The sequence below is a fragment of the Hylobates moloch genome, unplaced genomic scaffold (assembly GCF_009828535.3).
Source record: "Hylobates moloch isolate HMO894 unplaced genomic scaffold, HMol_V3 SCAFFOLD_14, whole genome shotgun sequence".
Lineage (NCBI taxonomy): Eukaryota > Metazoa > Chordata > Mammalia > Primates > Hylobatidae > Hylobates > Hylobates moloch.
This window is the reverse complement of record NW_026652289.1, coordinates 56,838,719-56,865,389: the sequence shown is the minus strand read 5'-3', so window position 1 is coordinate 56,865,389 and position 26,671 is coordinate 56,838,719. Positions and strand designations below refer to the sequence as shown.

General features: G+C 44.0%; 1 protein-coding gene across 1 annotated transcript in view; it reads left to right on the top strand.

The window, feature by feature from the left end:
• Window positions 1-19,179, top strand: part of THSD4 (thrombospondin type 1 domain containing 4) — a 663,778-nt gene extending 644,599 nt beyond the window's left edge. Inside the window, exons 15-17 of the mRNA XM_032174674.2 lie at window positions 1,680-1,859; window positions 6,303-6,447; window positions 12,983-19,179. Coding sequence (XP_032030565.1) covers window positions 1,680-1,859; window positions 6,303-6,447; window positions 12,983-13,125 — 468 coding nt within the window. The 3' untranslated portion in view covers window positions 13,126-19,179. The remainder of the gene's footprint in view (window positions 1-1,679; window positions 1,860-6,302; window positions 6,448-12,982) is intronic.
• Window positions 19,180-26,671: the final 7,492 nt, after the last annotated feature.

The window sequence follows — 26,671 nt, the reverse complement described above, 5'->3', positions numbered from 1 at the left end:
GGCCTGTTGCAGGCTTCTTATAAAGGTAGTAGATTCTTTAAAGTCTATAAAAGTACATAGACCACAGCTTTACAACTTTAAATCAAAATGTATTAAGAGGCTGGGCACAGTGGCTCACACCTGTAATCCCAGAACAATGAGAAGCCGAGGCAGGAGGATTGGTTGAGGCCAGGAGTTCGAGACCAGTGTGGGCAGTATAATGAGACCCTGTCTCTAAAAACAAAATTTTTTTTTTTTTTTGAGACGGAGTCTTGCTCTGTCACCCAGGCTGGAGTGCAGTGGCACGATCTTGGCTCACTGCAACCTCTACCTCCCAGGTTCCAGTGATTATCTTGCCTCAGCCTCCTGACCCCAGGTGATTTGCTCACCTTGGCCTCCCAAAGTGCTGGGATTATAGGAGTGAGCCACCGCGCCTGGCCCCCATCTCTAAAAAAATTTTTTTTAATTAGTCGGGCAAGGCCTGGCTCATGCCTATAATCCCAGCACTTTGAGAGGCCGAGGCAGGCAGATCATTTGGGTTCAGGAGTTCAAGACCAGCCTGGGCAACATGGCAAAACCCCATCTCTACAAAAAAATACAAAAATTAACCAGGCGTGGTGACATATGCCTGTATTCCCAGCTACTCTGGAGGCTGAGGTGGGACGATCACTTGAGTCTGGGGAGTGGAGGTTGCAGTGAGCCAAGATCACTCCACTGCACTCCAGCCTGGGTGACACAGTGAGATCCTGTCTCAAAAAGAAAAAAAATAAAAAAAGAACGAACGAACCAGGCAAGGTGGTGCACACCTGTGGTCCCAGCTACTCTGGAGGCTGAGGTGAGAGGACCACTTGAGCTCAGGAGGTCGAGGCTGCAGTGAGCCATGATCACACCACTACACTCCAGCCTGGGTGACAGAGTGAGACCTCGTCTCAAAAACAAAGAAAAAAGTATTGAGTAAACCAAACATGAACAAAAAACATTTTGCAAAGTAATAGATACTAAATGGGATGATTTATGAGCAGTTATATGCATTTTATTTCCATAAACTAATGAAATGCACCAACATATGGAATTGCCTGGCTTCTTTGTGGGGTCACTACCCCATGGTGCAGATTTCAGCACCACATTAGGAAACAAGAAGATTGGGCTCTGTAGTCACAGTTCCCGCTGGCTGCCCTGTTGGAAGGGGAGGGTTGACCATAGGGTACCTTTTCCCAAGTCTTAGGTCTTCTCCTCAGCTGTGGTTGTTCACAGGTGTGCAAAGTCTAGGCATTCATTCAGTCACAATATCCACCTCCTAAGAGAATAACAGATAAGAATGTCAGTTCATTGTCTTACCTCCTGTGAGAGGTGTCAGAGTCTACGGGACAGAAACAATGAAATGACCTGGCTGATGTGTTCCTGCAGGAGAGTTTATGGTAGACTGTTTCCCTCTCAGCACAGAAGACAACAAGATCTTAGTGACCAGCATCCTCCAGGTATGACAATCAGGGCACCTAGTCTGCATTTGGGGACAGAACTGTTAGGAAACTGCAATCCATATGCCACTTCTCCAGAAACATTTCCAAGTTCTCATGGGTTCTTCCTCCCAGAATTGGTGGTAGAATTGAAGGTGCCCATCATAAGCATCCCTTGATGGACAGTAGCTGCCGCCCCCTTTCCATCACGTGACACTCATCTTTCTCTGCTTCTTTCTGCAGTGTTCCATCGAATGTGGGAGCGGGACGCAACAGAGGGAGGTGATTTGTGTTAGAAAGAATGCAGACACCTTTGAAGTGCTGGACCCCTCTGAGTGTTCTTTCCTGGAAAAACCCCCCAGCCAGCAATCCTGCCACCTCAAGCCTTGCGGAGCCAAATGGTTTAGCACCGAATGGAGCATGGTAAGACATGGTGCTCTTGATGCAGGTTGCATTGGCACAGCGTCCCCCAGCTGAACTCCTATAGACCCCTCTTGGCCAGGCACTGGGTTCAGCCCTGAAAGAGATTCCCTACAGCAATCTACCTTAGGTGGTGGCTGCTGGGGTACCCCGTGACTCGGCCTGCTTTGTGGGGAAGGCCTGAGACATAGATGATCTTGCTTTCTAAATTGTAGAAACAGTGACTCTCACACTTCAGTGTGCATAGGAATCATCTGAGGATCTTGTTTGACAAGACCAACTCTGGGCCAACTGTGGCCGAGGATTTGCATTTTTAGCAAGTTCCTGAGGTGTGTTGGATGGAGTTGTCTTTGTACTGCATTTTGAGCAATGCTGCCATAGAGGATTGAGGATTCAAGGATGCTGATAAAAGTACTACATCTGATGCCAGGCATGGTGGTTCACACCTGTAATCCCAATACTTTGGGAGGCCAAGGTGGGAAGATCACTTGAGGCTAGGAGTTTGAAACCAGCCAGGGCAACTAGCAAGAACCCATCTTTAAAGAAAATTTTTTTTAATTACTACATTGCACACACACACTCTCTCTCTCACTCTCTCTCTCTCTCTCTGTGTTTGTGTGTGTGTGTATACAGTTTTTTAAAATCCTATAGACATTCTGGATTATGGATTGTGGGACTGATTCTGTTTTCTATTTGAACTAGCTACTAGGAAGCTCAAAGCCAAAATTATGCCTCACCTGGTATACCAGATCCTGCAAAGTAGATTTTATGTGCTAATATTCCCATGGCTTTTCTTTCTTTTTCCTACTTTTATCTTCCTTTAGTACTAGTTTTCTCACTTTTTTTAAATCTTATGGCCCTCTAAGTCTTTCTCAAGTCATTTCAAATCCTTTTTGTAAGGAGGGAAATAGTGTGTAAATGAAGAAAGAGAGAGATTGATAAATACAGAAATAAGTTACTAAGAAATGAAAGGGGAAAGGATGGATATAGTGATAAGATTCATTTTTTTCAAGTTGAAGAGGTCATTTTCAAGAAACTTCCTAAAATGGAAAACCTCCTCACCATCATTCCAGGTGACCGGAAAACCTCCTGAGGGCCCCATCCCAGGTGACTATTGGCATAGTTCTGTGGGTCGGAGTGGGAAGTGGGGGAAGGGTCATTCTGCTTCTCATCACTAAAGATCTTCGAGCAGAGGCTGTAGTGAGCCCAGACTAGGGGGGTCAGAGCCTTTCTCACAGTGATCAAGGGTGATAAAAGGGAATTTTGCTTAGAAAATACATGAATAAAAGCTGAGAATTCCATTTCCAAAAAGTGTCTGTCTGCTCCAGTGATAACAGCCGTTTGGCTGTGTAGCAAACCACATCTCAGAGGTAGATGGGAACGAAGGAGGTGGGTTGAAAGGTTTCTGGCAACTTCTGGGAAGTGGAATTTAATTATTTTGATGTTGACTAAGGCTTGAGGATACAATAACAGATCGCAGTTTTCTTTTGTCATCTGATTTGGAGAGTCTACAAAGAACCATGCTTACCAGGCCAAGTTGAAGGAGACAAACTTCAAAAACACCTGCTGGAAACAACCCAAATGTCCGTCAGCAGGTGAACGGACAAACCATGGTGCATCCACACAGTGGAACAAAAAACTCAGCAACAAAAATGTGGATGAACTTCCAATGCATTTTGCTAAGTAAAAAAAAAAAGCCAGGTTCCAAAAACTACATGTTGTATGAGTCCATCTATGTAATATTCTGTAAAAGGAGAAGCTACAGAGACAAAGGCCAGGCAGTGCCTGCTGGGGAATGGGGTGACCACATCTGTCCAATCTGACCACAGAGGGGCAGCACGGGAATTTTTTGTCTGCAATGAAACTATTTCATGTCTTGTTTGCAGTAGGAGATACACAACTGTATGAATTTGTCAAAACTGATAGATCTGTATACCACAAAAAGGGAAATTTTTAGATGCAAATTTAGAAAATATGAAGTAAATGGTTACTGTAATAGCAAATACTGATGGAAGCTAGACTTCTTTGAATGTACCTTGTTTTACAAATTTGAGTTTGGAACTAAGTAAATATCTTAGATAACTATAAAAGAAAATTAAATTTTAAAAAAGCAATCCCCCAGAACTGAAAATACAATGAAAAAATTAATCTAAATATGTTTCCAGTTGGTGGCATCAGCACTATTGCGAGTGACTTTAATACATAGTAATTTGACATTCTATCCCTAAAAAAAATTACTGCAGAAAAATGTTCACACTGTTTGCAATTATCCTATTTTTGGTGATAGTGTTGTACTGGGTATGATGATTGGGCATATAAGTGTGAGAAGGTAAATGAGTAATTAGATGATAGTATAATTCTATTAGCCCCAATATCCTTGAGAAGTAGGATGTTCAAACTTAGGAGAAAGTAGATACAGATACAAGATAGATAAGATAGATATTGTATGGCTTAAGGCCTCAATAAAAAGCCTGTTGTGCTGAATTTGAATTGGAAGTGTCAGTATAAACTTAGAAATTGAGTTATCTTTCTAAAAATCTTTTCTAATTTCACCCACTGAAAGAGTCTAGAATCAGTGACCAATCTAGGGATTCAGAGGGGGTGGCCGCTTCCAGATCTGGGGCAGCATATATGTAAGTTAGGCTGGGATATCTTTTCCTAGCAGGCAGCAAGGAAGTTCTTAAACACAACAGAGCTCACGTCCAAAGCATCCCAGAGCCAACTTGTAGAGGCTCCTGTGAGCCACTGAGCATCAGTAAGAATAATAATAATAGATTGGATGAAGCAAATTATATGTGTCTAAATCCATCCATTTACAATAAGTTTATAATACTTTAAAAAACTGATAAGTCATCATTATAGGATGTTAGGGAACCAACTTATTATTATGAAAACCCGTAAATGAAGGGAAAGATTCAAGTGTTTATGCTGTCTTTCTTAAACAACATACCACTGGGTAACCAAAGAGTAAAGGTGCTGAGGGAATATGATAGAATTAGAATTAGAATTCTAAACCCCCAATAAACTAATGGATCTGAGCATTGAACATCAGTGGCCACTAACATCCCCAAAAGAGAGGCAGCCCCCCGGAAGTAGTCTCACAAAAAAAAAAAAAAAAAACCTGCACCTGTTAAGGCCTCTTTTAGGTCCAACTTCCAATGTTCAGGAGATACAGAGCATAGAGGAACACGAATTACACCATGGGAGCACAGTCAGCAAAATCCAGACTACGGGAAACCACAGAACAAATGACTCAGTTCCAACCCCCTGCTGCAACCAAAAACTTTTTAAGTACAAGAAGGAAAAAGACAGTAGAAGGGAAACCTATGGATTGAAAGAGTTGTGAGAGACTTACTGACCAACTGCAACTTGTAGACCTGATGCAGATCACATCCTGATTATTATTATTATTTTTTTATTATTATTATTATTATTTTTTTGAGACAAAGTCTCACTCTCGCCCAGGCTGGAGTGCAGTGGCACCATCTCGGCTCACTGCAACCTCTGCCTCCCGAGTTCACGCCATTCTCCTGCCTCAGCCTCCCAAGTAGCTGGGACTACAGGTGCCCCCCACCACGCATGGCTAATTTTTTTGTATTTTTAGTAGAGACAAGATTTCACCGTGTTAGCCAGAATGGTCTCCATCTTCTGACCTCGTGCTCAACCCGCCTTGGCCTCCCAAAGTGCTAGGATTACAGGTGTGAGCCACTGTGCCCTGCAATCCTGATTTTAAAGGAAAAAAATCTGTATTAAAAAATCTTGGCTGGGTGCGGTGGCTCATGCCTGTAATCCCAGCACTTTGGGAGGCTGAGGTGGGCAGATCACCTGAAGTCAGGAGCTTGAGACCAGCCTAGGCAACATGGTGAAACCCCGTCTCTACTAAAAATACAAAAATTAGCCAGGTGTGGTGGCGCGCACCTGTGATCCCAGCTACTGGGGAGGCTGAGGCAGGAGAATTGCTTGAACCTGGGAGGCAGAGGTTGCAGTGAGCGGAGATCGCGCCACTCTGGGTGACAGAGCAAGACTCCGTCTCAAAAACGAAAAAAATCTATAGGATTCGCAAGATAAGTGGAAGTAGGAACACTGAGTTTATATTGAAAAGAATAAGAAATTACTGTAATTTCTAGGTAGAATAATGATACTGTGGTAATTGTTAAGAGTTCTTGTCTTTTAGAGCTACAGCCTGAGTTATATGGAAGAAGTGATCAGATGGCTAGATTCGCTTCAAAATAGTGGGAGGAGCAGGAGGGCTGGGGATATGGATGGGACACACCTGGCATGAGTTGCTGATTGTTGAAGCTGGTTGATAGGTACATGGGAGTTTGTTTTCATATTCTATCTCCTTTTGGAAATGTTTGAGATTTTCCAGTGTCTTCTTTCTTTCTCCAGTCTGCTGAGCTATTGGTCTGCCCAAAAATCTGATGTTTTCCCTTTGTTCCCATGCAGTGTTCCAAGAGCTGCCAGGGTGGCTTTCGGGTCCGGGAAGTGCGGTGTCTGTCAGATGACATGACTCTAAGTAACCTCTGTGACCCTCAGTTGAAACCAGAAGAGAGAGAATCTTGTAACCCTCAGGACTGTGTCCCTGAAGTTGGTAAGTAGAGATTTCAATCATGGGGGAAATGTTTGTGTTTTTTAAGCTTGTCAAATTCTCTGGTGTAACAATAACAAGCCTCTTCTAGGTCTTTCTGTGACCTTGCACACAGTCATGGAGTTCAGAGGGTCAAGGCGCTTTTGGTATTATAAGTTTCATAGTTTAAGATGATCATTCATAGCAAGGATGGCTGTCTAAGCCACCCACCAAGAGACACACTTTAGTGTGGATTGATTAAAATGGTAATGCCTTCAAAGATTTGGCTCTATCATCCTTAAGGTCAAAGTAGTAAAATGTCAACTTTTAATTGTCGGTGCAAACCAGTGTAGGCTGGACCATGTGGGGAGATTCTGGGACCTTAGCAGGGAGTTGGCAGAGAAGGGAGGAAGGGGAGGAGGCCAAGAATTGGTAGAGACAGTGATGGAGGGTCTGACCATCTCTCAGAGGGGCGTAGTGCTAGCTGAGTCCAGAGAGATGCAGTGACTAGACTCAAGGAGGGGGAGTGACAGCAGGAAGATCTAGGCCACACAATGGTCAGAGTCCTGCAAAGAACAGCAGTCTTGCAATTCAGAAGACCCCAACCTGCACCCTTGCAATAGGGGCCAGTTTCCTGGAGGAAAGCATTGGAGAGCATTAGGGAGGTTAGGCCCTTTCATGGGCTGCAGTTCATGAGGAAGGGGCCCATCCCAGCAGGGGAGCTCAAGTACAGCCAGAAAACCGAAGAAGGCACCTCGCACATAGATTGGGCAGATAGGAAGTGTGAGGTGGGTGAAGATGCATCTTCAGAGGCATATTGGATGCCCCAAAGCCCAATTTGAAATCTACTCAGAATGCACCCCCAGGTGTAATCAGGACTGGTTCCAGAATGGAGGTGCACCGAGCCCCTTCGGTAGCTTTTTCACAGTCTGCTAAGAACATATTTTCTGTCTTCGCAATAACATCAAAGGAAATGTATTAATATATCAATAAGCTTTCATGGGGTAGATTCCTCCTGCTGTGGACCAAATGGAAGGTTTTAATATACTGACCTAACATCCTTCCTATCCCAGGGAAGATGTGTCAGTTACAGCATAGATGCTTTATGATCAAAAGTTTCCTATGTTCCAGCAATGACCCATGACTAAAGTTATGGGGATGACTGTTCCCAGTAGCTACCAGAAAAACCCGTAAATTCCATAAGAAGAAAATTAACAAGTTTATAAGATCTATATAGAAAAAATAAATAATTAAAAGTAAGAAAGCCTTGCTATAGAATATAAAGGGAAATGTGAATAGATAGAAACATTAACATGTTCCTGAATGGGAACACTCAATACTATAAAGATGATAAAAGAAGGTTCCCGAGGGGAGCTGTATGTGCCATATATTGGAACATATTATAAAGCTATAGAAACTAAAACTATTAGGTTGGTGCAAAAGTAATTGTGGTTTTTGCCATTATTTTCTTTTTTTTTTTTTTTTTTTTTTTTTTTTTTTTTTTTTTTTTTGGAGACGGATTCTGGCTCTGTCGCCCAGGCTGGAGTGCAGTGGCACAGTCTTGGCTCACTGCAAGCTCCGCCTCCCGGGTTCACGCCATTCTCCCACCTCAGCCTCTCCGAGTAGCTGGGACTACAGGCGCCCGCCACCACGCCCGGCTAATTTTTTTGTATTTTTAGTAGAGACGGGGTTTCACCGTGGTCTTGATCTCCTGACCTCATGATCCGCCCTCCTGGGCCTCCCAAAGTGCTGGGATTACAAGCGTGAGCCACCGCGCCCGGCCTTTGCCATTATTTTCAAAGCTGCATTTACTTTTGCACAAACCTAATATATGATATAGGCATACCATATACCAATGTATACCAATGTCTTAATGCAGAATTCTGAAACAGACTCCTTTATAAAGGAAAGTTAAGTTTGATAAAGGGTGAATGATAAGTAAATGAGGAGAGGAGAGACTTCCATTGTATTGAGACCACACTGAAGATCCCTTTAAAAATATAAAATATATAAATGTCTAATAGATTAAAGACTCTAACAGAGAAAACAGTCTGTAAAATGCTAGAAGAAAGTATCTTGGGCTGGATACAATGACTCACACCTTTAATTCCAGCACTTTGAGAGGCCAAGATGGGAGGATTGCTTGAGCCCAGCAGTTCAAGACCAGCCTGGGAAACCCCATCTCGACAAAAAACGCTTAAAAATTAGCTGGGCATGGTAGGGCATGCCCATGGTCCTGGCTAATTGGGAAGCTGAGGTAGGAGGATCACTTGAGCCCAAGAGGTCAAGGCTGCAGTGAGGTGCAATCACACCACTGCACTCCAGCCTAGGAGACAGAGTGAGACCATGTCTCAAAAAAAAGAAAAGAAAAAAAATTATACACAAAGTTGCCTGTTTGTCTCAGGCCAGATAATATAACTAAAGACAATCAAAATCACCAGGTCCTTGGAATTGATTGTGTAATTCTCAAAGCTAGGAATGATTGGCATAAGCAAATCATGTACTCTGAAGGGCTGTCACTCAGCTGCCTCCTCACTATGTCAAAGGCTTCTAACTAATACAATATGCTACAAAATGTGTTGCCACTGTTTTTGTCTTCTATGTTTGTCTATGGTATCTTTTCAAGCGGGGGAAATTGTCTAACTTCTAATTATATAAAATCCAACTAGAGAAAAAAGGGAAACTATGAGATTAACAAAACAGAAGATGTAGGCAAAGCCTTGGTATTCTTTGATGTGCCTCAAAATTATACCTGTCAATGCCAAAGTTACTAAAGATATCCAGGCCACAAGCCAGAGTTACGACACACACTTCGGTGTATCCCAGAGGGCTGCTGATAGCAAGAATCTGTGTAGGCTCTGAAGGAAAAGAAGGCTCAGGTGCACATTTTCATGATGCTGCTGAAGACGAAAATGGTACCTGAGTGCATGGGTACATGTGTGCTGTTGTCAGCTTTTTGAAGTCTGCATATAATCTTTCATTTAATCCCAGAGTGACATGATTAAGTCATCCTACAGTTGATAGCATCTTAAAATCAAATAAATGTCACTCAAGTAGACAGAAAATTAAATCCCCAATATAGACAGCACTCATTCAATTTTTAAAAGAAGACAAGTGGTCCAGTTTTGTAAAGCATAAAGGAAAGGAACAAACTCACCACAAGGCCGGGTGCGGTGGCTCATACCTGTAGTCCCAGCATTTCAGGAGGCTGAAACCAGTGGATCACTTGGGCCAGGAGTTTGAGACCAGCCTGAGCAACATGGTGAAATCCTTCTCTACAAAAAATATAAAAATTAGCCAGGTGTGGTGGCACATGCCTGTAGTCCCAGCTACTTGGAAGGCTGAGGTGGGAGAATCACCTGAGCCCAGAAGTCGAGGCTGCAGTGAGCCATGATCACACTACTGCACTCCAGCCTGGGTGACAGAGTGAGACCCTGTCTCAAAAAAAAAAAAAAAAAAAATATCTACCACAAGAGGCTGAAGAAATGCCCAAGCTACTAGTAATCAGAAATGCAAATTTTAAAAATAATGAGAGTCCATGTTTTTCCATAAGACTGGCAAACTTTTAAAATATTAGACAATGTTCAGTGTTGGCAACCTCGTGGGGGGATATATGGTCAAGTGGCAACTTGTAACTTGGTGTAAACTTTTTAAAGAGAATTTTATCAATATCTATCAAGATACAAAGCGCCCATTATCTTTGACTTAATTTCACTTCTAGGAATATATACTAAAAATATGCTCTCAAAAATGTATATTGCACTTGTAAGTGCATATACATTGTGCAATATACATTTGCTCTTCCATATAAACTTTCATTTATTTTATTTAATTTTTTTTTTTTTTGAGATGGAGTCTCACTGTATCACCCAGGTTGGAATGCAGTGGCTCTATCTCAGCCACTTATTGCACTTATATTGCACAATGTAAGATGCACACACATGCAAAGAATAGGGCTCATCGGGTGTGCCACCCACTCAGGACACAGACGCAGGAGGATCACTTGAGCCCAGGAACCTGAACTGTGGTTGCCCCTATGAACAGTCACGGCACCTCAGCCTGAGCAACACAGAAAGACCCCATCTCTGGAAAAAGAAAAAAGGGGGGGGGGCTTAATGAATTGTGTAGAATTAACGAATGAACCGTACAATTTCTTGTAATTTACAAAAATTGGAAGCAAGCTGGGCGCCGTGCGTGACTCATACCTGTAATCCCAGCACTTTGGGAGGCCAAGGCAGGCGGATCACGAGGTCAGGAGATTGAGACCAGCCTGGCTAACACAGTGAAACCCCATCTCTACTAAAAATACATAAAATTAGCCAGGCATGGTGGCACGTGCCTGTAGTCCCAGCTACTCAGGAGGCTGAGGCAGGAAAATCGCTTGAACCTGGGAGGCGGAGGTTGCGGTGAGCCGATATCACGCCGTTGCACTCCAGCCTTGGCAACAAGAGCAAAACTCCATCTCAAAAAAAAAAAAAAATTTGGAAGCAATTACATTTCTATAAATAGAAGGAAATGACTTATTTAATTATGTTCCAGCACATAGGACAAAATACAGACACCCCAAAAAAGAAGATGGTAGATATTATGATACAAAAAATTATCTAAATATATTTATGAGTAATATTTTAAAATGCAAGCAGCTGAGAAGTATATTGTCAGTTCTTTCCCAAAGTAATCTATAAATTCAAGCAATATTAATCAAAATCCAGGCAAGGTTTTTCATAGAAAAATCTGACAACCTGTGTCTAAAGTTTATGTGGTGGCTCACGCCTGTAATCTCAGCACTTCAGGAGGCCAAGGCAGGCAGATCACTTGAGCTGGAGTGGGAGACCAGCCTGGGCAACATGGTGAAGCCCTATCTCTACTAAAAATACAAAAAAAATTAGCCAAGTGTGGCAGCATGTGCCTGTAATCCCAGCTACTCGGGAGGCTGAGGCAGGAGAAAGGCTTGGACCTGGGAGGCAGAGATTGCAGTGAGCTGAGATAGAGCCACTGCATTCCAACCTGGATGATACAGCAAGACTCCATCTCAAAAAAATAAAATAAATAAAATAAATGAAAGTTTATGTGGAAGAGCAAGAGCAAGGAACCAAGAAGAGCCAAGGCTGTTTTGATGATTAACCATGTTGAGGGACTTTTCCTACCACATATCAAGGCATATTGGCACAAGGATGGATTAGAAAAAGCCAGGAGAGCAGAATAGAGAGCCCAGAAATAAGCATATGAAGGATGCATGATATATGAGGGAGGTCACATTATGAATCTGTGGGGAGAAGATGAACAATTCAATAAACGGTCGTGAGACAATTGTTTGTCCATATACAAAGAAAAAAACAAGAAAACTGAACTTCCTTCTCTCATTCTACACATACCATACACACCACAAACCCTAATTCCTGGTGGATTAGTCAAATGAATGTGAAAAGAACATTTTAAAACTTTTAGAAGAGAACAGGGAAATTTATATTTTATTTCAGAATACAAAAGGGTTTTTTAAATGAAACCAAAAATTCCAAACCACAAAGGAAAACATATTATAATATCAATTACATTAAAATTAAAAATCTCTGTTTATCAAACAACACCAGGAGCGAAGTGATCAGAAAAGCCACAGGCTAAAGAAGATATTTGGAGCACATATAACCTGACTCACAAAGGATCAGATCCATTAGATTAAAAAATGATTCACGAAAATTCTTTATAAGTTAACTAAAGCAGAAAATGAGCAAAAGATCGGAAAAGCAATTCACAGAAAAGGAAGCCTCAATGGCCAATATGCATGATATGTTCAGCCTCACATGGGAATCATTTCACATTCACTAGCTCAGCAAAAACTAAAACATATGGCAAAAAGAGAATTCTTCTGTTTCACTGACAGGAACATAAACAGTTATACCGACTTTGGAGAGCAAACTGACCGTATGTAGCAAAGTTGGATATACCTTATGATCCAGCAAGGCCCAGGCAAAAGATGGCAACAAAACTACTTAAAAGCATTGTTTGCACTGGAAAAAAAAGTTGGATTAATGTCCAACTTAAATGTCCATCAATAGAAAATGATTAAATTGTGGATTATATATACAAGAAAATTCAATAATGAAAATATGTATAGCATTCATTAAATATGAATGAATTGCACAAATTCAGTGTTGAGCAAGTTGCCAAGGAGCTTATACAATATGTATCCTTTTTATGTTTAAATGTCACAGAGTGGTGAGGGATTCCCTCACATAGAGTTTAAGTGTAAAGAAATGTTTGGGGATAAGAAACGTCAAATTTGGGACTTCTGATTACCTCTGGAGTGATGAGGATGAAGGAGGAAGTGATCAGAGAGAAGTGAGGACACAGATGAGTAACTTATTCTCTATACCTATTTCCCTTATAATGTTTAAAAGGAAGAGAAAAACCTGTGAGCCCTTGGCACACATTCACACCCCACAATGGTAATAAACAGCAGCGCAGGAGTTAAAGCCACAGCCACCGCCCTTTCTCTTCCCACTGGTCCAGGCTGCCTCTTGTGCTCAGGGAGTCTTCTGTTCGTTCTCTTTCGCTGCAGATGAAAACTGCAAGGACAAGTACTACAACTGCAACGTGGTGGTCCAGGCAAGACTCTGTGTCTACAACTACTACAAGACCGCCTGCTGTGCCTCCTGCACCCGTGTGGCCAACAGGCAGACGGGCTTCCTGGGGAGCAGATAACACCCCTGCACCCCCATCAGTAGGGCAGCATCACTGCCTTCCCAGGGGCTTCAGCAGTGCGCCTGGCTGGCTGCTGCTCCACCGCGGGTCCCCTGGCCCAGGCGCTGCCAACCAACTTAGTCACCACCCCTGCCTCCGGTGAATGCACCCCGTGGTACCCAGGGGCTTTTTACACAGGATGTTTGAAAGCCACCGTCGGTCCTTTAAGCATCACCATGTACTGAGGATCCCCTCCTTGGACCTGGCACCTGCTAATGGTGCCCTTTGAAAGTCAAGCAGTGGGAAGTACATGGAGCTCTCAGCCTTGCTCCCATCTGGCACCTTCAAGTCAGCAGATGGGCCACTGACTGAGCGCTGCCCCGTCCCTGGTGCTACTGGCCTTTTTAAACTTAGCGCCCTGGAGAGTCCAAGAAGGCAGTGCCCCCAACCCAGCGCCCCACTAAGCCTTGCTGACACGCGTGCATCCCTCTGTGACCTCAGCCCAGCTGTGCCTGTTTTCATTCTCAAAGACATTCGACTGTTTTCCTGCCCTATGACACAGATATCTCACATGAATGTTGTGCTTTATTTAGCAGGTGTACTCACAGATACTAGCTCCTTAGCAGCTCACAACATCCCAGAATGGGAGGCAGGGGGTGACTCATTATCCCCATTTTACTGACAGGGAAACTGAGGCTCAACTTAGGTAATTGACCTGCCAGGTATATTCACCCATCCAGTGAAAGAGCTGAGTCCCCACCCCAGTCATCTACCAGTAACCAGCCTGGGGCCTGTCCTTAGATGTGAAAGGTGCTGCTTCATTTCTGACCAAGAGACTGAGAAGTTTCCCAGAAAGCAAACAAAGCCCAGGCCCCTGAAATCTTTCCGGTCAAGCCTTTATCCCAGCACTCAGTTGTTTTGGATGTCTGTTCCTACTTGCCCTTCCCCACAAAGTTACAGATCCTAGTTACAGGACTCTGCCGGCTTTATTAAACTGTCCGTGAGACAAGAAAGCCATTGGGGGAACCAGGTGATTGCCTGAAATTCTGACTCCGTTCCAAGTGCTGTTCCTCCCAGGGAATCAAAGGCCAGGGTCCTTATGGCCGTGGAGCCTTCCCGACCACAGAGCCAACTTGTGAAGCACACAGCTCTGCGGCCTGTGCTCTGCCCTGCTTCAGCCGCCTGCCCCACGCTCTTCACCACGCCCCTGGAGAGTCCGGCCAGCCTGTCCCAGCCAAAACACTGCTGTATTAGAAAAAGTCTCTTTCTGGTCTTTCTGGTTTTGTTTATGAATTTCCCTCTGTGGCCACAAATTCCTCCCCTCCCCCATGACTCACACACAGTCCATACACCCCACCCCCAGACTTGAGCACCAAGATCTGCATTAATGCAGTTGGCCTGGGACAAGGAGCTGTGGACCCTTCCCCATCTCTTCCAATTCACTTCCCCCAACTATCCAGTTCCAGAGGCCGCAGGCCTGGAAGGATGCAGTGCATATTGAAAGGTGGACCCTCCGAAAACCAGTTAAGAGGAATATATGTATGTTTTACCCATTAAGAAATAATGGCAAGCTAAACAAATTGTAAACTTACAGAAAATTTGTCTTCTGGTCCTGGGCATATTTCCCTTTTAAAGCAAGCCTGGATTCTTAGCAAAGTGTTTCCCCCATTTGCTCTTTTAGTTGACAAATCTGCTACTGTGATGATGGTTTGCAGCTTTTGGAAGCAGTATGGCAACCTGGCCTGACACGCTCTTTAGGCTTCCACTAACCTGGGGCTTTCAGAAATTCTATTTGGCCTTTCTGTGGGTAGCTTTCCAGCTTCTCTTCTGGGGAGCCCCAGGCATCATTTCCCAAAAGCATCCCCATCTCCTGATTCTCTTGGAACTCCTACAGATAAGCAGCCTGGCAGAGGCCCAGGCTCCCAAACCGACAAAGTGAAAAGAGACCAGAGAGGCCAAGCATATTGACCAGTGCTGTTCAGGGCCTGCTCTTTCCACTCGCCACTTATTTTGCTTCTTGTCACGAGGGGAGTTGTTCCTGTATGCGGCTGCTCTCAGATCTTGCCAAGCAAGCCTGTCATCTGAAGAGGTTTTCTTTTCATGCTGGAGGGCAGGGTAAGATCAATGAGTGGAAGAGAGAAAGGCTGTTTTAGCTCAAGTTAAAGGAGCACTTTCTAGCCATCAAAGCCGCCCAACAGAGGCAAGGGCCACCACACATGAGGGAGCGCTCTGTCCTTAAAGGGAATTATCTGTTGAGTGGGAGGTGAACATCCTGGTTCTTCCAACTCAGGAATTCTCATGGCTGGGCTGGGTCAGTGATGGCTTTGTCTCTTTATGTCTAAAGTGCCCTATGGCTGCTGAAGGTTACCTAACCATTCTTTAAAAGGAGAATGACCCTCCATGAGAATGGCCAGCCTGCCAACTGTGCAATTGAGGAGGAGCCGATGGATCAACCCCATGTATCCCTGGGGGAGAAAGTGCATATACCAGGGGTCTCTTTTTTTTTTTCAACAAACCATTGAGCTATTCTTGGAGTTCATGTCTGGAGAAGTTATACATTATTAGAAGTTTGATTATTATTATAGTTTGATCAATTTATTTGTCTTAGAGATTCAATTGTTACTAATTCCCTAGTTTTTTATTTCAGCATCTGAATGTCTTTCTCCCTAGCACAATGCATACAATCAGGGCCTTGGGTATTTCCAGTGATAACTTTCCTTGGAGAGGATCTAAGAAAAGCCCAGATTTCGGTAGCCATCGCCCTCCAAATATGTCTGTTTCTGCTTTCTTAGTGCCCATTATTTCCCCTTCTCCTTTCTTCTGTCGCTGCCATCTCCTTCTTGGTCTTCCCATTGTTCTTTAACTGGCCGTAATGTGGAATTGAAATTTACATTTTGATGCTGGCTTTTTTTTGGCCTGCGTACTGGATTGCCTTGTTTCCTGCTCTGAATTTTAAAATTAGATATTAAAGCTGTTATATGGTTTCCTCACAAAAGTCAACAAAGTCCAAACAAAGATAGTTTGCCGTTTTACTTTCATCCATTGAAAAAGGAAATTGTGCCTCTTGCAGCCTAGGCAAAGGACATTTAGTACAATCAATTCTTTCCACCCTCACGATGACTTGCGGTTCTCTCTGTAGAAAAGGGATGGCCTAAGAAATACTGCAACTAAAAAAACAAACAAAAAACACCAAAAAAAAAAAAAAAAAAAAAAAAAGCCATGTAAAGCCAGCCACTAGAGGGAGTCAATTCAGTTCTGTAAAGGCATGCTCAGTGCCCGCTGCCTGCAAGCTGTTGGGGACCCCAGGGAGGGCAAGGCAGCCTGTCCCCGCCTCCAGGGAGTTAGAACATGACAAGAGTTCTCAGCACTGTGCCCACCTGTCCCTTTACCTTACCTCTTTGGCCCAGAGTTCTTGGAGGGTTTTTTCTTTATTTTCTTATGTACTCATCTACTTATTCTCAAAGTATTTAGCATTCAACACTCTTTTTGCTTTAAAAAGAATGGCCTTACAAAGGGACAGAAAAGAGAAGACACGAGTTTGGCATATTTTCATCAAGTTATGTGGCAGAGATCCAGATATTACCAGGACCTTTCTAAACCAATGTTGTGAGGTTTTTTTTAATCCGGATAGCCACTTTATAGTTGGAATATCAATTTTCTAATGAGGAGGAAGACATAAATGTAAGTGGTAAAAAGAAACATGACTTCCCTTAAAACAGGCTGGATAATCTCTATCAGCCTTGTGGGTGGAGACTACTATTTGATCCTTGCCATATAAAACATTTTAATATGGTTTACATGGGAAAATATTGATGGCTTCCTCACAAAATGTATGGATGACATGAAGTTGAAGAGCTAATGGCTTGGGTGACACGTGCTGGATCCAAAAAGATCAGGGAGACTAGAATAAAACTTGGATGTTAAAAATTCACCAAGAATCCACATAAAGTCCTATATTTGGACTAAAACGAAAAACTATGTAAATACAAGGTGGGAGAGAGGCAAGAATTTCAGTTGACTAAGCTCAATGTGAGTCAAAGTGGATGGAACCATGCAAAAAGAAAACCCACAGACATGCAGGCTACGTGAGGAGAAAACTGGTGAGGGTCACATCACATTTTGTTTGCATTTGCTGGAACCATACTTTAAGAAGAAAACCGATCATCTATAACATCAGTTTATCAATGCCCCGGCCTGATGAAGGTGCAGACTCTCAGGAACAGCGGGAAGGACTTCATGAGAACCCTTAGGCTGGAGAAGTGACTAGGGCACAAGGAGAGCTCTCCTAGGACCAGGACAGAGAAGCTACAGGGAGGCACAGTTTAGCTCCTGCAGAGACCCAGCTTTTCACAAGTTGGAGCCTTCCAGAGATAGAGGGACTGTGGTAGGTGGTGACCCACCCATCACTGGAGGTGGAAGCAGAGGCCGTTTGCCAGGGATGCTGGAGAGGGGATTCAAGCATCTGGCTGGGCAACGTGATGCCCAGGGCCGTCCCCACTCGGGGCTTAGGGGAGTCTGTAAGTAGAAGAGCTTTAGGTGATTTGTTTGGTGGGGGAAGGCAAGTACACAGCTATGCACTTTCTGTTTCTGACTTTTGCCACCCTGTCAGCCATGGGGAGCCCACTGTGGGACTGGAACCCTGAGCTGAATGTGGCCTCATGTCTCACAGAAACACTGGCAAGTTGCTCAGAGCCGCCGTCTGCATCGAGGAGTAGCTGAGCGGCAGGATGGGGGGCTGCCTGCCCAGGGTCACTCACCGTGGTGGAAGCAGAGCCATGGCTTGCCTAGGACCTTATAGATACCATCACTCTTTCTCAGCTCACCTTGAGTTCCTGCACCTTTGCAGGGGCAAAGTAACTCCCTGCACCCTGAACCACCCCCCATTCCTGTTCGTTTCAGCAGATAATGATGGGGGGTGTCCATCGTGCTGAGGATGTGACCACAAGAGGGTGAAAACTTCCAGCCAACTTTCTCAGTCCTTTCTCTTGCGAGAGGGAAGCCACCTGCTACACAAACTAACACCCCCTGCCTTGACCCCTTCCCCACGACTCAGTTGACAGAAGGATATACTTTGTTATAACTTATTATTTTGTTCTCTGTAAATACAAGATGTTTATAGGAAATATGTATTCTGAACTCTATCTGCAGAATGAGTCACTACACCAAAATAGTTCTATTGTTTAGAATGTGTTAATTTTAAAGGGACCTGATAGGTATTTATTTACATATGCGATCCACATTTGTGTGAAAGCATTTGATCATACTAACCCAGCCTCCTGGAATGTCGCTGTACGATGATTGATGTCTTTTTCTCAGTCCATAGTTACAATTGTTTAGTATGCTAATTAGTCCAGTTCCCTGAGGTTTAAGATCAAATATAAATTACTCTGCTTTTCGACTCATTCAGGTAGCATTGTACCTGAACCTGATTGCTACTTTTTCATCTTAAATATTATATTTCCTCATCTAATCTGCCTTCCCCTCATCCACAGACGTTTGGAGAAGGAAATGGGAGGGCGTCTGTTATCCCTTTCTCTCTGCTTTGTCCCCATTGTTAGACTGGCAGTGTCAGTTGCTCGGCAGACTTGTTTAGAGCCGTGGATGAGGCAGGTGGCTGGCGGGGACAGGGGGAGGCTGAGAGGGAAGTGGTGTCATTTACTGCTCTGACACTTCCACTGTCCCTGCTGGGGATGCTGGGGCCAAGGCCTGTGGTTGGCCTGTGAACTGCACAGCCAGGAGCAAGGAACCCACTAAATACTCCATCACCTCCATGTCCCCCTTACAGTGTTAAATTATTATGTAAGCAGGTGAAGGGTAGAAGGCGAATTATGTGAGTAAATATGGTCTGTTCTCTCTTCAGCAAAAATGACTATTTTTGTGTGTGACTAATTTATTTTTATTATTGTAAAGATACAATAAACTGGTTGAAATATCTGCTTTTTTGACAAGTTTGTGCTTTCTCTGGCCTTATTCATGTTCTGTTCTGCTGCAAATAGCCCCCTCTAAAAAGAAGACTCAGACAATAAACTGGTTGAAATACCTGCTTTGTTGACAAGCGTGTGCTTTTTCTGGCCTTATTCACGTTCTGTTCTCCTACAAATAGTCCCCTCTAAAAATAAAACTCGGACCCTTGAGAGGTCAGCAGCTTGTAGACGTTGGCTTTGGGTGCTTGAGGTGGAGCCGGGCCAGTTAGAGAATGAGACGTGCCTTAGATAGAACATCAGCCCACCCGCTTACACGGGTCCTGTGTTAGGCTGCGTTAGACTCACCTGAGAAGCTTAAAGTGAAGTCTTCAGGTGTGTGCTCCACGCCCAGGATGCAATCTCACATGAATTTCTTTAAGTCTCCCCCAGGTAATTATATTGTGCAGAGTAGGTTGGCACCCACTCTGCTGGTTTGGTGGGGCTCCATCTCTAACTTGAATTAATCTTCTTCCAGCTCCCTCTAGCTGACTTCACTTGGGTCTTGATTTTAGCAAAGTGTTCGACAAAACCTTTCAGGCAATCTTGGTGCAAAATAAAGTGAAACGTGACTGAGATGGTGATGCCAGTTAAAGGCCACCCTGGCCTAGAGGGCAGTCTCTAGCGAAGCCTACAAGCTCTGCTACAGACTCCATCCTGGACAGCATGTCGTCAATAACTCAGAAACCAGGTCTATGCCTAAAATGCATTGCCCACCCTTCCCATCCACCTTTTTGCCTGGAAAAACCTCCATTTATTATTGTGGTAAAATCCACTTTACATAAAATTCACTATTTTAACTTTTTTTTTTTTTTTTTTGACAGTCTCACTCTGTAGCCCAAGCTGGAGTGCAGTGGCATGATCTTGGCTCACTGCAACCTCCGCCCCCGGGGCTCAAGCGATTCTGGTGCCTCAGCCTCCCAAGTAGCTGGGCCTACAGGTGTGCCCCACCATGCCCAGCTAATTTTTTGTATTTTAGTAGAGACAGGGTTTCCCAGGGTGGTCTCGAATTCCTGAGCTCAAGCAATCTGCCCCCCTCAGCCTCCCAAAGTGCTGGGATTACAGGCGTGAGCCACTGGGCCTGGCCTCCATTTAACCATTTTCAAACGTACAACTCACTAGTATTTAAAGCAACCACAGTGTTGGGCAACCATCACCCCAAAATTCCATTTATTCTTCAACAGTTCAATACAGGAGTCCACCAGGCGCCGGCCACTCTGCTGAGCACACTTACACGAGCTCGTTTCATCTTCACAGCAAACCTATGAAGTTCAAATATTGTTTCCTTCTACAGATGAGAATATTGAGACTTGGAGAGGTTTGGTAGCCCAGCTGATACTTGGTGGTGCTAGGATTCCACAGTCTGCTTCGCCTGGAGGCTGAGGCTTGTCTCTTTGCCGCCTCCATCTCCCCAGGGCCTGGCATGTTATATGGTTCCAGCCTATACTAGTTCCAGCCTCTTTCTCCACATCAGTTTCAGTCACTGGGCAACAATTGCACAAGGGCTGCATGAAAAAGTCCAGTTGCTGCCGATCCTACCCTGGCTCAGTGTGACCAATGTGATCTGAGGCGGCTTCTGGAGGAGTGCACCCCCCACCAGGGGGAAGCAGTGAGCCTGCTCTGCGCAAGGGTCAGACCCAGGCTGGGACCCTCCGCCTCCAGTTCTGGGGACCACACGTCGTAAGGTTTATTGACCGTCTGGAAAAAGCCCAGAGGATGGTAGGATGATGACCGGGATGGAGGGGTTCTGGAAGGAGGGCTGTCTTCAACCTTCAGACAATTTAAAGGACTGTCAGGGACAGATGACAAGAACCTGGACTCCTCCAGCAGACCAGGGCAGGGATGTGACCGGGAGTCAGACTTGGTTCAAAATGAGATGTTTCCAGTAATCAGAGAGGCTGAACAGTGGGAAAAGACACTTTAAGAGACAGGGCCAGGGGCAGTGGCTCATGCCTGTAATCCCAGCACTTTGGGAGGCCGAGGTGGGCGGATCACTCAGGAGTTTGAAACTAGCCTCAGCAGCATGGCAAAACTCCGTCTCTACAAAAATACAAAAACTTAGCTGGGCGTGGTGGTGCACACCTGTAATCCCAGCTACTCAGCAGGCAGAGGTGGGAGGATCACTTGAGCCTGGGTGGCAGAGATTACAGTGAGCCGAGATCGAGCCACTGCTCTCCAGCCTGGGTGACAGAGTGAGATCCTGTCTCAAAAAAAAAAAAAAAAAGAGTGAGTGAGACCCCCAAAATAGTGATCAGGAACATTTTAGGAGAGGGAAAATTTGAATATGGGCTGTATTTAAGATGACATCATTGGCCAGGCACAGTGGCTCACGCCTGTAATCCCAGTACTTTGGGAGGCCAAGGTGGGTGGATTGCTTGAGCCCAGGAGTTCGAGACCAGCCTGGGCAACATGGCAAAACCCCATCTCTACTAAAAACACAAAAATTAGCCAGACCTGGTGGCGGACACCTGTAATCCCAGCTACTCTTGAGGCTGAGGCACGAGAATCTCTTGGACCTGGGAGGCGGAGGTTGCAGTGAGCCAAGATCATGCCACTACACTCCAGCCTGGGCAACAGAGCAAGACTCGGTCTCCAAAAAACAAACAAAAAATGACATTGTTGAATCCATGTAAAGCTTCTTGGACGTAAGGATGGTGTTTGGCCAAACAGGAGTACATGTTCCTCCAGTACTTAGCCAGGAAGGTCATGATCTGCTGTTTACCTTCAAATGGGTCACTAAATGTGTGTGTGTGTGTGTGTGTGTGCACGCACATGCACCTGCGTGTATGGAGAAAGAGCATGCACACAGATAAGGTAAGATGTATTTTGGTGAATATTAGTGAAGGGTATGTGGTGTCCATTATACCACTTCTCTGAGGTTTGAAATTTCCTAAAATAGAAAGTTGTGGGTGGCAGAAATAAAGTACAAAAAGGGGATGGGGAGAAAGAGAACTAACTTTTTTGCTGTGTTTTTCAAATTTACCTAACAAGAATTAACTGGGGTGCTCATTCAACCTTGCAGGTAAGCAAGGTAAATTATGTGCACAAACAAATGTTTTTAATTGTTTGAATTTTTTTCAATGAATCATTTACCAATTATGGTTTAAGAAGAATGGCTAGCTGGGCATGGTGGCGCATACCCATAAAGAATCCCAGCACTTTAGGAGGCTGAAAGGGAAGACTCACTTGAGCCCAGGAGCTTGAGAACAGCCTGGGCAACATAGTGAGACCCCATATCTAAAAAAAAAATAAAATAACAATTAGCCAGGTGAAGTGATGCATTCCTGTAGCCCCAGCTACTCAGGAGGCAGTTCAAGGCTGCAGTGAGCTCTGCACCACTGCACACCAGGCTGCATGACAAAGCAAGACCCTGTAGAAGAAGATGAAGAAAGAAGAAGAAAGGAAGAAGGAGAAGGAGAAGAAAGACGAAAGAAAAAGAAGGAGAAGGAGGAGGGGAGGAGAGAGAGGAGGGGGAGGAAGAGGGGAGGAGGAGGGGAGGAGGGAAAAGGAGGAAGGGGGAGGAGGAGGGAAGGAGGAGGAGGGAGGAGGGAGAGGAGGGGCAGGAAAAGAGGAGGGAGAGGAGGGGCAGGAAGAGGGGAGGAGGAGGGGGGAGGAGGGAGAGGAGGAGGAGGAAGAAGAGGGGAGGAGGATGGGGAGGAAGAGGAGGAGGAGAAGAGGAGGAGGAATGGTCAATACTTAGTAGACTCAAGTGCGATTTAATAAGGTGCCTTACATCACTTGATCAGGAACAGTTTCCTTGGTCTCTCTGACCAAGAAAAGAGAGAAGCGGGTTTACAAAGAGCTAGGAAAAGAAGACACAATATTAGAATGGGTTAACGAAGCAAAGAACAAGCCTTCCCAAAGTAGACAATGGAGCCAGTGGAGGGGAGGGGAGGTCCCAGGAGAGGGGACAGGAATCTGTGTGGTGATCCTTGACCTTATCAAGGCTGGGGAACCCCGACTGGGTGAGCACCACTCGATGCCAGCTATCGTCCGAGTCTCTACAGCACTTAGTTTTCATCTTCACAACAACTCATGAAGCAAGCACTCTTGTGCGGCCATTTTATGGAGAAATAAATTGAGGCCCAAAGAGAATAAGTAATGTGACCAAGCTATTAAGTGGGACAGTCTGGCTTAGGTCTTCCTTATGCCTCACTGTCTAATGAAATCAACTGGAACTTCTTTTAAAAGTGATATGGGGCATTATTTCTGAGGGCTCTGTTCTGTTCCATTGATCTATGTCTCTGTTGTGCTACCAGTACCATGCTGTTTTGGTTACTGTAGCCTTGTAGTATAGTTTGAAGTCAGGTAGCGTGATGCCTCCAGCTTTGTTCTTTTGGCTTAGGATTGACTTGGCGATGCGGGCTCTTTTTTGGTTCCATATGAACGTTAAAGTAATTTTTTCCAATTCTGTGAAGAAAGTCATTGGTAGCTTGATGGGGATGGCATTGAACCTATAAATTACCTTGGGCAGTATGGCCATTTTCACGATATTGATTCTTCCAACCCATGAGCATGGAATGTTCTTCCATTTGTTTGTATCCTCTTTTATTTCATTGAGCAGTGGTTTGTAGTTCTCCTTGAAGAGGTCCTTCACATCCCTTGTAAGTTGGATTCCTAGGTATTTTATTCTCTTTGAAGCAATTGTGAATGGGAGTTCACTCATGATTTGGCTCTCTATTTGTCTGTGATTGGTGTACAAGAATGCTTGTGATTTTTGCACACTGATTTTGTATCCTGAGACTTTGCTGAAGTTGCTAATCAGCTTAAGGAGATTTTGGGCTGAGACGATGGGGTTTTCTAGATATACAATCATGTCATCTGCAAACGGACAATTTGACTTCCTCTTTTCCTAATTGAATACCCTTTATTTCCTTCTCCTGCCTGATTGCCCTGGCCAGAACTTCCAGCACTATGTTGAATAGGAGTGGTGAGAGAGGGCATCCCTGTCTTGTGCCAGTTTTCAGAGGGAATGCTTCCAGTTTTTGCCCATTCAGTATGATATCGGCTGTGGGTTTGTCATAGATAACTCTTATTATTTTGAGATATGTCCCATCAATACCTAATTTATTGAGAGTTTTTAGCATGAAGGGTTGTTGAATTTTGTCAAAGGCCTTTTCTGCATCTATGGAGATAATCATATGGTTTTTGTCTTTGGTTCTGTTTATATGCTGGATTACATTTATTGATTTGTGTATGTTGAACCAGCCTCGCATCCCAGGGATGAAGCCCACTTGATCATGGTGTATAAGCTTTTTGATGTGCTGCTGGATTCGGTTTGCCAGTATTTTATTGAGGATTTTTGCATCAATGTTCATCAAGGATATTGGTCTGAAATTCTCTTTTTTGGTTATGTCTCTGCCAGGCTTTGGTATCAGGACGATCCTGGCTTCATAAAATGTGTTAGGGAGGATTCCCTCTTTTTCTATCGATTGGAATAGTTTCAGAAGAAATGGTACCAGTTCCTCCTTGTACCTCTGGTAGAATTCGGCTGTGAATCCATCAGGTCCTGGCCTCTTTTTGGTTGGTAAGCTATTGATTATTGCCACAATTTCAGAACCTGTTATTGGTCTATTCAGAGATTCAACTTCTTCCTGGTTTAGTCTTGGGAGGGTGTATTTGGCGAGGAATTTATCCATTTCTTCTAGATTTTCTAGTTTATTTGCATAGAGGTGTTTGTAGTACTCTCTGACTACAACTATCTGATCTTTGACAAACCTGACAAAAACAAGAAATGGGGAAAGGATTCCCTATTTAATAAATGGTGCTGGGAAAACTGGCTAGCCCTATGTAGAAAGCTGAAACTGGATCCCTTCCTTACACCTTATACAAAAATTAATTCAAGATGGATTAAAGACTTAAATGTTAGACCTAAAACCATTAAAATCCTACAAGAAAACCTAGGCAATACCATTCAGGACATAGGCGTGGGCAAGGACTTCATGTCTAAAACACCAAAAGCAATGGCAACAAAAGCCAAAATTGACAAATGGGATCTAATTAAACTAAAGAGCTTCTGCACAGCAAAAGAAACTACCATCAGAGTGAACAGGCAACCTACAGAATGGGAGAAAATTTTTGCAACCTACTCATCTGACAAAGGGCTAATATCCAGAATCTACAATGAACTCAAACAAATTTACAAGAAAAAAACAAACAACCCCATCAAAAAGTGGGCAAAGGACATGAACAGACACTTCTCAAAAGAAGACATTTATGCAGCCAAAAAACACATGAAAAAATGCTCATCATCACTGGCCATCAGAGAAATGCAAATCAAAACCACAGTGAGATACCATCTCACACCAGTTAGAATGGCCATCATTAAAAAGTCAGGAAACAACAAGTGCTGGAGAGGATGTGGAGAAATAGGAACACTTTTACACTGTTGGTGGGACTGTAAACTAGTTCAACCATTGTGGAAGTCAGTGTGGCGATTCCTCAGGGATCTAGAACTAGAAATACCATTTGACCCAGCCATCCCATTACTGGGTATATACCCAAAGGACTATAAATCATGCTGCTATAAAGACACATGCACACATATGTTTACTGCAGCACTATTCACAATAGCAAAGAGTTGGAACCAACCCAAATGTCCAACAACGATAGACTGGATTAAGAAAATGTGGCACATATACACCATGGAATACTATGCAGCCATAAAAAATGATGAGTTCATGTCCTTTGTAGAGACATGGATGAAACTGGAAAACATCATTCTCAGTAAACTATCGCAAGGACAAAAAACCAAACACCGCATGTTCTCACTCATAGGTGGGAATTGAACAATGAGAACTCATGGACACAGGAAGGGGAACATCACACTCCGGGGACTGTTGTGGGGTGGGGGGAGGGAGGAGGGACCGCATTAGGAGATATACCTAATGCTAAATGACGAGTTAATGGGTGCAGCAAAACAACATGGCACATGGATACATATGTAACAAACCTGCACATTGTGCACATGTACCCTAAAACCTAAAGTATAATAAAAAATTTAAAAAAAAAGTGATATGGGGGCCCTACTCCCAGATATTTTGATCTTCAGTTGATTGAGGGTGGGGACCAGGCATCGATGTTTTGAAACCCCTCCAGGGAATTCTACCTAAGGCTGAAAACGCTGAGAAGAGTGTGTCCCACTCTGACGTGCATATGAATTGCCCGGGGATGCTGTTGAATTTCGGATTCTGATTCAGTTAGTCTGGGATGGGGCCCGAGTTCTAACATGCTCCCAGATGATGCTGATGCTGCTGGTCCAAGGACCGCGCTGAAAAGTGAGGCACCTCACCCTTCGGAATGCTGAGGGGTTTCCTGTATTTACCGGGAAGATGAGCAGGTGACCTCTGAGTCACTTGCTCTCTTTATAAAACAGTCTTCTATGAAGTCTAGATGCTAGGTCTGAATCTACTAGTTCACCTTTTGACCAATAACGCTTAGGGACTCTGAAGTGGTTTTAAGCCTCTGTGCTCGTGCATAGGTGATTTATTGGTTTTTACCAGATAATCGGTGTATTTAGGCACTCAGCTGTCTACACAAAAGAGAAACATTGACTGCACTGACTTGGGGACTTGTTTTTGTTGGTGGGTTTTTTGTTTTTTTGTTTG